The sequence below is a fragment of the Mus caroli genome, chromosome 2 (assembly GCF_900094665.2).
Source record: "Mus caroli chromosome 2, CAROLI_EIJ_v1.1, whole genome shotgun sequence".
In the NCBI taxonomy this organism is placed as follows: Eukaryota; Metazoa; Chordata; class Mammalia; order Rodentia; family Muridae; genus Mus; species Mus caroli.
The window spans coordinates 59779543-59795604 of record NC_034571.1 but is presented as its reverse complement, the minus strand read 5'-3'; the positions used below and the strand labels follow the sequence as shown (position 1 = coordinate 59795604).

At 39.9% G+C, this 16062-nt stretch overlaps 1 protein-coding gene across 12 annotated transcripts in view; it reads left to right on the top strand.

Annotated features, from left to right (window-relative positions):
- Cobll1 (cordon-bleu WH2 repeat protein like 1) overlaps positions 1 to 16062 on the top strand; it is a 155125-nt gene that overhangs the window by 104942 nt on the left and 34121 nt on the right. For 7 of the 12 annotated variants that reach the window (XM_021154795.2, XM_021154789.2, XM_029473788.1 and 4 more), the window contains 5 exons: positions 1279 to 1480; positions 4045 to 4273; positions 5306 to 5344; positions 11384 to 11481; positions 11572 to 11796. In XM_021154795.2, coding sequence (XP_021010454.1) covers positions 1279 to 1480; positions 4045 to 4273; positions 5306 to 5344; positions 11384 to 11481; positions 11572 to 11796 — 793 coding nt within the window. The remainder of the gene's footprint in view (positions 1 to 1278; positions 1481 to 4044; positions 4274 to 5305; positions 5345 to 11383; positions 11482 to 11571; positions 11797 to 16062) is intronic. The other 5 variants (XM_029473793.1, XM_029473794.1, XM_029473790.1 and 2 more) reach the window with 1 other exon arrangement.

Below are 16062 nucleotides of genomic sequence, written 5' to 3'. Positions count from 1 at the left end.
GTGTGTTGTTCTAATGCCTTTGTGTTAAGTGGGAATGTTTTAGGATCACCGGGCATTGGAGGGAAATGTGACACAAAGGTTTTTAAATTCACTTTCCTAAAGGACTGGCCATTAAGAAAGACAAGAGCACTGTGCTCTGATGAAAGCTGAGTTGTGTGTTGACAGTTGGTACCCATGGAAAGAGAAGTTCCAAACGGAGAAGTACCCTGAATGCCAAGCTGGCTATGCAGGAATACTGTTCAAGTTTTTTCCTGTATAAAGATTAGTCCTGCATTTTCCTGTTGGTCTTTCTTTGAGATTATATCAAACACTTACTTCCAATACACAAGGGCCCATAAACTTTTTGTATCAAAGGCCACATAAAAGTCTTAGGCATTGTAAACCATATAATCCTACCTACCACTGTAACAAAAAGAAAAAAGCAGCCTGAGACGTTGTAGAAACAATAGGCAGGATACACCCTAAAAATCTCAACTTAAAATGCAGAAATTAGGAAGCAGGAATAGTATCACCCAGCTGTAACCCTGGCACTAGGGAGGCTGAGGCAGGAGAATCACAAATCTGAGGCCTAGTGGTGGATGCATAGTGAGGTGAGGTCAGCCTAGGCTTGGATTAGATTGCAATTGATCTGCAGTATTGTTGACATGTGCTCCAGTCTTTTAGATATTAGATCTGTCAGGACAAGCATGTCATTGTATTGTGCAATGACAGCAAACCCTAGGAAATACTAAATAAGTATGCTTTGAATAATTTAAGAATCCACAGAATTCATTAAAAATGTGAGGGTCAATATATATTTGTTTGCTAATACACAACACACACACAAACACATACAGACACACAAACACACAAAACCGCAAAAGGCTGTACTTTGTTCTATGAGAAATTTGCCAATTTATGAGCTAAGGAATGCAAGTTATACTATTAAGGATTGTCTCCTAACCCAAGTGACTATTCTTGGATAAGGAAGGACTCATACAATGTATAACATAAACTGACAAATAAAATCTGTAGAAAATTGTTGAACCAGTGCCAGCATCTAATACCTAAAGCATTCTAACCACTGCCTTTAATCTGTTAGGATTTTGTCTTTCTGATTATCAGATATTTAAGTTGCCACAGCTCTTATTTTGTTTATGTCTTATTTTATTATGTTTTGTTTATGCCTTGCTTTATGTCTTGAAGACAAACAAGGAGCAGAGTAGAATTCTGAAAACAGCTAAGTTTCACAGTCTGTTGAGTTGATCTCTTAAAACCATCGTTGTTCCTGTCTTTCAGTAAGCCGATGATGGACTTGCTCGTGTTCCTCTGTGCACAGTATCACTTAAATCCATCAAGTCACACGATTGATTTGCTCTCTGCTGAAGAGAATCTTATCAAATTTAAGCCAAACACACCAATAGGAATGCTGGATGTAGAGAAGGTAATTTTAAAGCCAAAATCTCTGGATAAGAAAAAGCCTACACCTATAATCCCAGAGGTAAGGGTTCTATCACAGATTTTGATGTTATTATGTTTGAAATATTCAGTTTTTAGTCAATGTTTATTATTCATATATATGAAAAGAACTACATTTCTGGTCTGGATACATGGAACATGTCAATAATGTTTTCCAAACCACTTGGTTTGTCATCAACTGGTTATTTATTCTTTGGTTAACTAGAATTGTGGGAACAATTTAGATATCAAGTTCTCTAAAAGTGAGTGGATTGACTACATCAGGATCTGATAATAACCCATGTGCTATATATTAAAAATTCTATATTTAAGCAATATTTTAAAATTTAATATCATATTTAATATCATATTCGAATTCTGTGTATTTGGTAAGTCACTAATTTTACATACACCCAGATCACAGTTTATTATCTTCTATAGCAGTTCATTTTTCTTTTATAAATAATTTTTATGTGTGTGTATTAAATGTTCAGAGGCCTGGGGAGGACATAGAATGCCCTTCTTCATCTGACTTACTCCATTGAGGAGTGATCTTTCCCTGAACCGGGAGCTATTGTTTTTGAGCTATTCTGGCAGCAAGCACCAGGTCTCCTCTTGTCTCTGGTCCCCACAATACTAGGGCTGTAGGCATTTATGAAACCATGTCTACATGAATCATGGTTGTGTAGTGGGTCTTCTTAACCACCAAGGCATCTGCTCACATTCTTATCTTTTTAATGTGTTAACCGGAACCTTTGAGCAATAGTGATACTAATTTATTCAAATGATACTCTTCACACCATTATTTATTCTGTACTTGACCAAACTGAGGACCTCATCCTTGATAGGTAAACATTCCTCCAGTGAGCTGATAGCCATAGCTCTTGGTTTCTTTTCTCGTGAAGTTATTGCTAAAACAATACGGGTTTAGAAGTTTATGACTTCAAAAACTTCTGAGTTATGAACATCAACCATTTTTGTAAAATATAAAATCCTTGATGCATTGAATACCACCAGTTCACTTCCATCTGACTTGAATACATAAATTCTGCCAACGTCTTCATAGTGTTCATAAGCATTTAATAAAAATGTTGACAGGGATTTAATGATAAAACATTGGCTTTAATATTTGATTGAATGTTTAAAAATTAATAAGACAGTAGTCTGTCTTCTGTCTAGGTATGAATAATCTGCTGCATGCACATGCTATTGAACCATATTGGAGCAGTTTTATTTGTGTAGCCAATAGATTGTCATTCTCATGAGCCCCTAAGTTACAGGATTTTAACTTTTAAGAATGAAGGTCATTGAGGATCTGAAATCTGTACATTTCATTTAATGTTGCAGAGTTCCATTTTTAATGGGTTTAATCCAGTTATATCAAAATAGCGGAACACTTGAAAGAGTGCAAATAATTTTGAAATTATTAGTATTAAGTCTAATCGAGGATGGTTTTGCTGTTCTTTACCATTACATTAGAGTTAACTGGAAGGTTAATAGTACAACAATAAACATCAATGGCAATATGTTGTAGTCACATACTGATAACTGACCCTGCGCAAGGCATGGCGCTCCACTCTTAGTATGGTTGATTATTGATTATAAGGATAGTAGTTTTCAAAATGCCATTTTTGAAATTGCAGCTATTGACAGGCTATCAAAAGACAAACATTCCTTAAAGGACAATGTAAAGCATAGATATTATTATTTCATGTATTTGGTAATTTAAAAATATTTTAAGACAGCGTAAAAACTTTAGTAATGCTGTAACAGATGAGCCTTTGTTTCTGTTGACTTTAAATATGCTTTCATGTTTTACTCTCAAGAATTTTAGCCAGGTGGTGATAATGTACGCCTTTAATCCCAGCTCTTGGGAGGCAGAGGCAAGTAGATCTCTGAGGTTAGGGCACACACAGAATTCCTGTCTCACCCCTGCCCTAAAGTTTAAATAAGTAAGTAAATAAATAAATAAATAAACACACACATACATACTTAATAGAATTTTGAATTTGAATATTTAAAAAAAACAAAGTAAGCTAGGTTTTGTTCGTAACTGTAATCCCAGGTACTTAGTAGGCTGTGACAAAAGGGTCAGAGTTCCCAGACCTACCTTGACTGTAGATGGAGTTCAAGTTTAACCAGGATAACTTAATTAAAACTCTGAATCAAAATGAAAATTAGAGGACCAGGGGCAAAACTTAGTAGTTGAGTACTTGACTTATCGTAAGTACTTGACTTACGATACGTTTAATCCCCAGGACCATTAACAATATCAAAACAAAAACACCTAATGTTTGTTACCTTAGAATTTGTTTTAAAATTAGGTCATAGCATTAGTAAAAAAGAAAATTTCACACCAGAAGAAGAAGAAGAGGATAGAAAGTGGTGTTTGCTGAATGAGTATAAAGCCTTGAGTAACACGTAGCTCTTGGTGGCATTACACAGAATTTGTTTTACTTAGCAACCTGTGGTTGAGGTATGACTTTGGTTTTAATTTCATGTGTCACAGAATCGAGAGTCGGTTATTCTAGATATTATTCTAGATATGGAAATACTATTTTGGTAAATGAATTATGTTGTAACTGTGTATCGTAATTTATGTTTCAGAAAACTGTGAGAGTAGTGATCAACTTTAAGAAAACACAGAAGACCATAGTGAGAGTTAGCCCCCATGCTCCGCTTCAAGACCTTACTCCCATTATATGCAGTAAATGTGAGTTTGATCCATTGCATACCGTGTTGTTGAAGGACTACCAGGCTCAGGAGCCCCTCGACTTGACAAAATCTCTTAATGACTTGGGACTAAGAGAGTTATATGCCATGGATATCAGCAGAGGTAAGTGGACTTTTCCCCCCTCAGTGTGTGTGTGTGTGTGTGTGTGTGTGTGTGTATTCGTGCAGATAAGTGCTCACAACTTCATAATGCCAAGGATTTAATGGATCAGTCATATAGATAGGAATAAATACATCATAATGGGAGTAATAAGATAATTGAATTGAAATAGGTAAATCAAACCAAGTGTGCAATTTAACCTGATAGCAGTTATTGTAATGGAAAGAAAAGTCAGACTTCTTAGCCTTTATCATATTTTATATTTTTCTGTCAACCTAGGAATTCTTCTGGTAGCATTGCATTTTTTTATTAGTCTTCATTTTCATGATGGGGGTCTCATCAGGATGCCCATCTTGGGCTTGAACTTCTGAGCTCAAGGAGATCTCCCATCGGAGCTGATTTCAGTAGTTTAGCATAACAGGCTGGTGCCCCTTGTCCAGTTTATTTGGGGTGGTGGTGGTTGAATTTAACTTAATTTCTTGTGCCTTTTCGACTTAAACAATGTCAGTATTTAAATGCAAGCCTGTTACTGTTCTAATAAAACAGTTGTTAGTTTATGAAAACTCCATATAAATTTTGTATGAGGCTTTGCTATCATTCAAATTTGAAGAATTTTTTTTTCAAAATTCTTTTCTGAGGTCAACATAGGTCAGCATCCAAAGTAAGCGTGCGTATTAAATGAATCAGAAATACTTCCAAAACATTTCCAGATTGCAGAGTTTTTATTCGTACAGAGGAGATATGTTAAAATGTGGAGACATCAAATGACATTGGGTTTTTTGTTTGTTTGTTTTGTTTTGGTAACCCATAGACTTAGTTAAGTTTAGATATTCAGTGTGAATCTCTTTCATTGGGGCAATTAAGAGTTTTATGGAGGAGACAGTTAATGCACACTGCAGAGAGAGTTTCAGACATTATTCTGAGGTCATGGTATAGTGTAATTCATAGACTACTGTTTTGACTCGGTGATATTTAATAGTTAATGGACATCAATCATCACGGTCATTTACCCTTTTTTACTCCCTCTTGCTGTAGCCCCCTCTGTTACTGCCTTCAGTAAGTCATCTTTCCAAGGTAAGATCCAAGAATCAGAAGAGACTGTAAATTATGACACTAAATTGGGAAGATTAAAATTGAAATTCTCATTTTTTTTCAAACATTACTAACACATGTATCCTGTAAGAGATTTTAACTTAGAAAATCGTGGGGGTTTATTTCCTTAAAAAAAAAAAAATAAAGGTTCTACCTTCTTTGATTTCTGGCTCAAATTATACTAATTTCATTCAGTAGAATACTGATAAATGATGTCATTTTAGACCTGGGAGTAGATCCACAATTCTAGCACTTGGGGAGGCAAGGCAAGAGGATTCTACATTCAAAGCCAACCTGAGCTATCTAGGAGAAAAAAATCCCAGACACTGAAAACAATACAGAAAATAACACCTTGCTAAATGTGTGGGAAACTGGGTTTACTACCTTGTATAGAAGAAAATGATTTTGGAAGGAGTGTGCTTGGCTCCTGGTATGAATGGATCACGTTGGCGGTGCTGTGGAAGGGATTGAATGAGCTTATTCTCAGCGAGCAGCAACTCGGAGAGGTGGCACTTGCAGTTTTATGACAACAGTTTTTTTCCCCACCATTTAGATTTTGTCTGAATTTTGTAATGGCATAAAAATTTTATGTTACAGTTATTAGGTTTAAAGGTTTATAAAGGAATTTAATGCTGTATGTAAAAAATCTTTTACATGAAATTTCTGGAAGGAAGTGCATAAGATATTTAATAGTGATTAGCTTTGAGTGGTTGGGCTAGGAGCAAGTTTTCATATTTCTTTATAGTTTATAATGAATATATATATATATTTCATAGGGAATTTTTTTTTTTTTTTTTTTTTTTTTTTTNTTTTTTGAGACAGGGTTTCTCTGTGTAGCCCTGGCTGTCCTGGCATTCACTTTGTAGACCAGGCTGGCCTCGAACTCAGAAATCCGCCTGCCTCTGCCTCCTGAGTGCTGGGATTAAAGGCGTGCACCACCACGCCCGGCTCATAGGGAAATTTTATTAAAATTATTCAATAATAAAATCTGGGGGTCTTTTTTTCCTCCATTTAAAAAAGGATAGGCCCAGGGCACTGATTTGTGTAAAGGTAGCTTTATTTGCTTGATGCAATTGTCATCTCAGAGGCGAACTTCTGCATAAGCTTACCCTGTCTAGTTCTTTGTCTCTAGGTGGCTGGTTCAACTCAGCTGTTCTGCTCAAACTCCTCTCAAAGCTGACTGATTCAATCTGGCTTCTCTCGGCTTCTCCCTGAATTGCTCTGCTTGGCTTCACACTAACTGGCAGTCTGTTCTAATCTTCTGGTGCCTTCTCATTCTCTGCCTTGAACTGACTCTCCTGACCTATGTCAAACTGCATGAACTCAGGAATGAACTCACCTCCACGGCACTGCCTCCTGTGCTGCCTGGCTGAACTGAACTCGTCTGACTGAACAGAACTGGCTCACTCTCTCCTGCTGGACTGCTCTTAAACACGGGCTAGCCTAATCAAAGGAGTTAAAAATCGATATCATCTTAAAATATACCCTGGCAGAGAATCAAAAAACAGGTTCTTTAACTCTGACTGTTAAGCCAAGGTGGCAAGCTTCTAGAGAAAATAGCTTTTTATATTTCTGGGTTCTACTTCTATAATGGGAGTCAAGAAATGATAACAAATGGTCTTTGCTTCCTTCCAGAAACAATGCTTATACTTGGCTTGCTCCTAACCACAGTCCCTGATCTTCTTAGGCTCAACTTCAAGGTTTTATCCATTGATGTCTAATGTCTGTTCTGGCCTTACCTGAATGAGGTTTTTCAGAGACTTAACTGCATGTGAAGAAACTGCAGGGACTAGAGTTGTGGGGTCAAGAGAGCTTATTTACAGTGTCAGAGTCTAGCAGGTCTATCTAAACCATACGTGTTTTTACCCCTTGATTTAGTGGGATGTCATCAGAAGCCTTTAGACTCTGTGTGCTGGGACTTTCTCGTCTAGAGTCAGGAAGCTACAGTGCTTGAGCTGTTTTCCATAATGAAGACAGGTTTTCACTTGTCTTAGTGTTTAACTCTGACACTTAGCGATCTGCACACATGATTTTAATTGAAGAGGGATGAGGCTGACGTAGTGTGGAGGGTGATCAGGTACAGGAAAGCTTCATCTGACAGATTCTGGCTACACTAACTGAATGGACGTATGAAGCTGCAAGTTATTCAAATCTCAGGCAGCTTAATTACTTAAATGTGAATGCAATGCTGAAATTTTTTGTTGTTTTTTTACATTTGTAACTAACATATGCCAGTTTGGGGGAAATAGCTCAGAATGAAGCTTTTATTTCTTCTTTCACAGAGGTGTTCTCAGAAATATAATAAACTTTTAGCCTTGAAGCCCTATGGTCCTCACTGTTCCTTGTTAGCCTTAGGAAGGCCCTTGTGCAGTGTGTACTGCCTATTTAATGTTTGAGTTACTAAAGGGTTTATATGTGAATACAGTTTTCCCTTAGAACGTTACTATGACAGAGCGCACTAATTCCTGTTTTAATATTAACTATCTGCCCTGCTTTTCTTTCCGTTGCTGTGATAAAACACCATGACCAGTACCAACTTGAGAAGGAAAAGTTTAATTGGCTGACACATCCTAATCACAGTCTGTCCTTAAGGGAGGCAGAGGCAGGAACTCAAGCAGAGGAGGAACTTGGCAACAAATTGAAGGAGAGACATTGCCTCCTCGGCCTGCTTTCTCACACAGCCTGAGATTACCTACCGTGGGGTTACCCCAGCCACAGGAGACTGGACCCTCACCCACAGGAGGTTGAGCCCTCCCATATCAGTTGTTATTAAAGAAAATGTCCCAGAAACAATCTATTGGAGGGAGGCCTTTTCTAAAAGAGGTTCCTCGTTTTCAGATGGTGGTAGCTTATGTCAAATTGATTAAATCCAAACCAAACCAAACAAAAACAAAACAAAACAACAAAACAACTTAAAGGAAACCCTAACCCAGCCAGTACACTCTTTTGTGTTCCTACATTGTGATCTCTACATTGATACATGTTATTTATAAACACATTTTAAACAAAAGCATGTAAAATTATACATTTACTTCTAAGTCCCATTAAAGTTTCTCTCAAATGACTTGTTGGTCTGGCTCAAAGCCTCTGGCTTCTGCTACTCTATCAACACTAGAACCTTACTGGGCTCCTCTCAGAAATCCTGGTGTCGCCCTGTGTCATGGAGGTCCTATAGCTTTGGATCTGTATGACTGGCCCCTTTGTATATTTCAGCAGTTCATCTGTGGGGTAAATGTTGGGGTGGACCAACTCAGAGCCCTGGATCTGGGCCTGAGATGTGGGCTCATCGTCCTGCCTGCTCTCCTGCTCTCATGCCCTCATCATCAGCTCCTGCTACGAGGGCCAGCGCCACCCTGCTGCCTAGGTTAGCTTCAGGGCCTGTTCTCTTGACTGTTGTAACCAGTGAGGGACATGGCCAATTTTGCCACCCTTGTGACCCCGGGCCAGCTTTCCTGCCTGCCATAGATAGCAAGAGATGAGGGAGGGGAGGAAGATGTGTCTCCCTTGTCTGTTCCATCACCCAGCAGACAAGAGGCAAGGCTGGCTCTCCTGCTCTTCCATACTCATTGCTGTTGGGGGCTGGCTCATCTGCCACATCAGCCCCCCATTGCTGTTGGGGGCTGGCTCAGTCCCCACATCAGGGCCCAGGCTAGATACAGGGCCTGCTCTTCCCAGTGCTGCAGTAGATGAGGGGCCAGGTCTTATCTCTGATGTCCTGGGGCCAGCTTTTTTGCCTACCATTAGTAACAAGGGTGGGAGAGCAAGCATTTCTCCCTCACCCATGTCACTGTAATACAGACAACAAGACAACCAAGAGGGCCAGCTCTCCCACACTCATAGTCTTGGGGCAAGTTCACCCTTGCCCCTACCACCAAGGTCAGCCCTCTTGTGCTGCCCAGGTATCTCTCAATTTTTTTTTAATGTGAAGTTCTTTGTTTCCACTATCATTGAAATTGTTCTGGTTTGCATAAAATTCCCACGTTTCTTTGTGGAAAAACTATGTTCACAGTTGAGTCCTAGTCTCTCCTTTTTTGAATTTATAATTCTTTTTTTAACTGAAGACACAATGTCCTTTGTTTTATAGCTCATCCTGTAGTCTGTTTCTTTCAGGATAGATCCCATGCACCCTGTGGGTATAACTTCACCTACTTACTTATTCTTGTCAACTGAGTATAAATATAGAGACTTGACAGGTTTGGATGAGATAATTTGTGGCAAGAATACTTCATAGGAGCCAGATAATGTTTGTCTGTAGTCCAAACTCCTCAGGAGGTGAAGGAGGAGGGATTGCATAAGCCCAGAGCTGTAAGGCCACCCTGAGCTACACACAGAGAGATCCCTTTCATAAGTAGAGGTTTGTCGTTCCACTTACAGACACTTTCATAACATCACTAATCGTCAGCATCTTGCCATGTACATCTTAACTGAAAAGGGGTGCTGGTCTTAGGCAATCCTTCTTTCAGCTACCAGCTCTTGTTTTAAATCTCCTGTATATAAATGTGTGGGACAGGGTGGGATTACTGGATGGGAGTGTGTGTGCTGTGACATGCATATAGCAAGCAGGATAATTGCAGATATTGGCCATTGTATTCTACCTCGCTTGAGCAGGGTCTCTTAATGTGCCTGCCAGGTAGAGGGCCCACAGGCCTCCAGTGGTTCTCCTGTCCGCTTCCCACCACGTTGTAAGAACACCAGGGTTACAGATGTATGTTCTCATGTCCAGCTTTATGTGGGTTCAGGGAGTCGGATCTCGGTTCCTCAAGCTCATGTGATACCTTTCAATAGCGTTACTTCTATGGTATCACAGTTGTCCTGACTTCTGCCAATAGAAATCGTCGTAGGATGGTCCCTAAGTCCTTAGTATGACTCCCAGTGGACTTTGGTAACCTGCACCCTTACGTGACTAGTTGTTTGTAGCTCATTGCTTTCTACAAACCATAAATCAATTGATGCAGAGCCATCATGCTTTCTGTCACTGGGATACTGTATTGGAAGCGTGCTGGGGCACAGCGGTTTAGATGCAAGCTTGGCTCTTAGTTATTGACCCCTTCGGTTGATATTAGGAAACAGGTTTTGTTTTGTTGTTGTTGTTGTTATAGCTGTTGTTTTTATTTTAAAGAAAGATTAAAAACAGAGCCTTGAAGTTTGGCAGTTGCTGTTCTAACTAAAGTTAATCAGCACTGTTAATATTTAGGGCTTGGGAATTCTGGAACCACTAGAACTTCTGGGTTAAATAAATAGCATTTAAGAGACAATACTTGGTCCAGTCTTCCCTCAGTGCCTGAAGGAGATTGGTTGTGAACCCTTGAGGGTACCAAAATCTATGGAAACTCAAGGTCCAATATATATAGCTTATGCCCACGCCCAACCCCCCCCCCATATACATTAAATCATCTCAGGAGTGTTTGTGGTACCTAGTGCTTCAGAAATGCTTTGTAAATGGTCATTATCGTGACTTTCCATCAAAAATGGTGGCAAGGAAAAATCTCTGTATGTATTCAGTACAGATCGAATTTTTCTTGGAGAATTTTTCCGGGCAGAGTTTGTTTAGATCCATGGGAACAGAGAGAGTGGCAGCCGTAATTATCACGGCTCATGCTTTTGCGAGTGAAATGCTTCATGGTTGTTTAGCTCTGACAAAATTATAGCTGAAATAAACGAAAGGATAAGCTGCGTGGGAGAAGCGTCGTGTGTCGCTGCGATGCAGCCTTCTTACTTTGCATTTGTAATGCTGGTGATTACACAGTGCCTAAGAAATTGAATTCACTGCCTAGCTCCGCCTCCCGGCCCTGGCTGTGTGTCTTTGCTTCCTTAAGCCTCACTTCGTTCCCATCTAACGTGGTCACTGTATTCGCTTGTTGCTCTGAGAATTGGGTGAGGTATGTGGTGCCTTGCTTAGTGACTGTAGTGGGTGATGGTTATCACCAGAAAATCCTTTTAAAGGGAGGTTAGAAGAGAAACACTGGGGATGAATGTTCCACCCGTGAACAAAAAGTAAATTGTTTTTCATGTTTTTTTCAGAGTCCTGCCAAATATCACACAACCCGGACATTGTGAAGGAGAAAGAAAACAAAGGGATTTTCAGTTTTTTCCAACGCAGCAAGAAAAAGCGAGAGCAAGTAGGCATTTTCATGCAGCATTTTAAGATTCTTAACAAGTATTTTTAGAGTGGTTTTTATCTTGACCATTGCCTTTTGATTTTCTGTTAGACTGCCAGCGCTCCTGCGACCCCACTAGTGAGCAAGCATCGTCCATCTTTCACGAGGTCCAACACCATTTCCAAACCCTACATTTCCAATACACTGCCCTCGGATGCACCCAAGAAGAGACGTGCCCCACTGCCACCGATGCCCACATCCCAGGGTGCTGCTCAAGGCCAGGAGAGACGAGCGTCTTGTGTGGAGAGATCCACCAGTGCGGATGACACAGATAAGGTAGCCTTGGTTTGCTTTGTTTCACAGGTTGCTCTGGGGAGCATCTGTTTTTTCCATATCTAACTTATCTTTTTCCACTGAGACTCCTGAGGAAGAAGCAGTTATTAATATGTACTCAGTGGGGCTGTCGAGAAAGGTTAAGAACACTGATTGCTCTTCCACAGGTCCTGAGTTTAATTCCCAGCAACCACATGGTGGCTCGTAACCATCTATAATGAGATCTGATGCCCTCTTCTGGTGTGTGTGAAGATTGTGTACTCACATACATGAAGTAAATAAATCTTTAAGAAAAAACTATGTACTCAGTAGAATAGTTACTGGCAAGGTTGATAGAAAAAGATCATGGATACTTCTGCCATGTCTTTAGATGTCAGTTTTAAGAAGCTTCCATCTTCAGCCAATAAAGGTACATACATTTTGTCTTGCTTTACTTCATCACAGTCATTGGTTGCATGTATGGGGAATTAAATGAATATTTTGACCATATATATTTTTAAAAACTGCATAGGTGATATGTTCCGTGCTTGCATTTATAACCTCTGGCATCTTCTGAGATTCTCCAGGGAAAATCCTGGTGTCTACTTGATCTGTTAATGCTATGTTTTAAAAACAAGCCTTTTGGGCTGGAGAGATGGCTCAGCCGTTAAAGGCTAGGCTCATAACCAAAAATATAAAAACAAGCCTTTTAATAATGTGTTGCTGTTTTATACTCATATTGTCCATCCAGAGGGGATGTGCTATGAAAATCATTATGTCAATTTACAAAAAGAAAAAAAAAGTTCATTTATTTTAGTGTGGGCATGAATGTGGGTGGCATGTGGAGGTTAGAGAACAATGCATCTATGTTCTGTCTCTCAAGCATGCCAGTTCCAGAGATTGAAACCAAGACATCAGATGTGGAGGAAGGCTCCTGCCCCTCTACCAGCCAAGCCACCCTACCAGACTTCCTCAGTAAAATAAAATTAATACTAAATTAATTTAATACTAAAGTTTCCATGAATATACCTTTCTGTGTGGATCCATTTGTCTAAAAAATATCTACACATTGCTTGCTTTATTCAGGTAGAGCCTAAGTAAAACTCAGGTAAATGTGTTTGAACAGAAGATGCTCATAGAGTTGGGTCAGATAGATTGAGTGACATTGAAAGTAAAATGTATTTTGAGATATTTAGACACTGAGTGGAGTCCTTTAGGAAGTTAAAGGATTTTATTACCACTCTAGATGGTTAGCAACTCAAATAGAGAAATGAACTCTTTAAAAACTTAGTATTTATTTTTTATCTAAGTTAATACTGTGCCATAAAAAAAAAAATCTCATCTTACAAAACAGAGGGACGATTTCTTTTTCCACTGAGAGAATCATTTGCTGAAAACCTTCCAAGGTATCCATCCATCCTGTAGGTGGGTGCCGCTTCACAGAAGAGGCAGTCTTTGTGTTCAGTCATAAACGTGTGTGGGAGTGCAACAGTTGGGTGGAGAACTCTGTTCTGATTCCAGAATGCCAAGGATACAGCGTGCTTGGGCCTGAGTGAGAACCAGACAGAAACTAATCAGGGAAGACAGGACAAAGCTGGTCTCAAAGACCTCCTTTTGTGCATGGCCCCTTTATACTTCTTCATGTGAACAGTAGCCTTTTGAAGATTATTTTGTATTTTAATTACCTGAGAAGTGAACTGTAAGAATGTAACTGGCACTCTCACATAGCTACCAACTCTTCTTGTCTTTGGATAGAAATCATCTCTGTTCTAACTGTCCTCATCCAAGCCATCCCAGAAGCTTCTGTGTGCTTCAGTTTCCAAGGAGTCTACGTCGTCTCCTACTGTCTGCCTCTTGGAAGTCTGATCCACTCCACCAGTGACCTCATGGAAAGCTGGTTCCTTTGATTCTCACCCTCTGCTCTGTGACCACTTGGTGCCCTGTGTTAAGTGATTTCTTTTTAAATATTGCCTTTGGCAAATTACACATCTTTATGCAATTTTCTGGTTATTTTGTCTTTTGATCTGGACATCTGGGTAGTTCTTTGATGTATTGTTCAACAGGAACCAGAATGATTTGCTTTTCCCTAGAGAAGCTGAAGGACCGTGTTTTGTTTATTCGTTACCAAAATCCTTAATGATTAAGCTGGGGTTATGTTTGTCTGCATGTATCTGCTCATATACACCACTCAGGAAAGAACACTTGCTTCCCTAGGCATCTCCCATGTTCTAGACTCAGGGCCAGGTTTTGTGTGATTAGACACCCCTCATGTTTAACTCTTCCTTCACCTTATTACCTTCTTATAACTAATAAGGTTTTTGTTTCTTTTTTTTTTCTCTTCTTCCTTCCTTCCTTTCCTCCCTCCCCCTCCCTCCCCCTCTCTCCATGTCTCTGTCTTTCTTTATCCTTCCTTCCTATTCTACTACTTTCTCCATCACCCATTTTCTTTACTGAACTGACCAAAGCTGAATCTGTATTCTTTTTTTTTTAATATTTTTATTAGGTATTTTCCTCAATTACATTTCCAGTGCTATCCCAAAAGTCCCCCATACCCTCCCACCCACTCCCCTACCCACCCATTCCCATTCTTTTGGCCCTGGCATTCCTCTGTACTGGGGCATATAAAGTTTGCGTGTCCAATGGGCCTCTCTTTCCAGTGATGGCCTAGTAAGCCATCTTTTGGTACATATGCAGCTAGAGTCAAGAGCTCCGGGGTACTGGTTAGTTCATAATGTTGCACCTATAGGGTTGCAGATCCCTTCTGAATCTGTATTCTTAAAGTCCATTTATTATTTTTACTAAGGAAGGATATCTGTTCCTCAGCTTGGTTTGGTTTGGTTTTTTTGAATCTGTGAATGAATCTTTTTAAAAATTTATTTATTATTACATATTTTCTTTATATACATTTCAAATGCTATCCCAAAAGTTCCCTATACCCTCCCTCTGCCCTGCTCCCCTACCCACCCACTCCCGCTTCTTAGCCCTGGCATTCCCCTGTACTGGGGCATATAAAGTTTGCAATACCAAGGGGCCTCTCTTCCCAGTGATGGCCTGTCATGGTTTGAATAATGCTCCTCCAGGAATTGTCTTCAGGCCCTAATGTAACAAGATCCTAAGACTTAGGAGTCCACAGATTGGCCTCCCGTGTGAGTTATCTTATTGATAGGTCCCTGGCTCTTCACCTGTCCCCATTGTTCCTGTTTGGAGACCCACCTCTGTAATTTCCTACCTTTATGCACCACAGTGCCTTCTGGGAACAAAAAGTGCACTTCTCCGGAAGCCCACTTCTATTTTGCTTGTCCCTCCCTCTCTAAGCCCTAATACTTGTAAATATGATTTAGAAATAGTGTGCATATGGATTTAAGTTTGGAGGTACCACCATCTTTTCTTTCAGTTGGGCTCTAGTGCAAAGGCTAGGGCCCTTATAAGACAACTCATACAGCCATATAGCATGAAGAGAGAAGAGAGTTGTGTACAGCCCCCAAGCCAAGCTGGGTGTCCTGCCATACAGGAACACTGGAAGCCACCGGAGAATGCAGCAGGCAAGGAGAGTCCTTCACAGAGAGCATGCCTTGTCACATGTTTTGATTTTAGATTTCTGGCCATTAGAACCCTGTTTTAAACCATTATGACTTTTTATAACATTCCTAGGCAATCACCATGTCCATTTTGTAATTCCAAATATTCTTTGCTGTTAAATTTGAACCTGTGAATACTTACTGATCCACCTTGTATGAGAATTGGCAGATTTATCATGCAACCCAGGGTTTTACCAAACTGTTATCCAAAACTTCATAGTCATCTTGGTGTTCATTTGTTTTATTCTTTTGACTTCTGTTAGAGACCAAGGCTTCATTTAGTCTCATCCACAGTGTCTTCCCTTCCTTCTTCTCCAGTCATTTCCCAAAGTAACCCAGAGTAGACAGAAGAGGACCAGCTCAATGTACCTTCATACTGCTCTCTGTGACCAACTGACACATTTGTATTTTTTATTTAACATTTCCCAGCTCAGAAACTGTACCAGTGCTTATTTTGGGGGGGAGGGGCAGGGGTGTCCCAGGGACGTCTGTTGACATAAGTTTCCTTATAAACCTTATCAATTTCGGGAATGTTTCCAATTCTAAGCAGGTGATTTTAGTCACTGTTGTTCAAGTGAAGTCTCCTCCTCCGTCAGAAAGAAATGATGGCACCTCTGTCTTCTGCTTCGTCACTTCCGCAAGGTTGATTCATTCCTCATCTCTGAACTGCCTAATGAAGTGTGTTCTAAAGAGAATAATCATGACTCTGAAT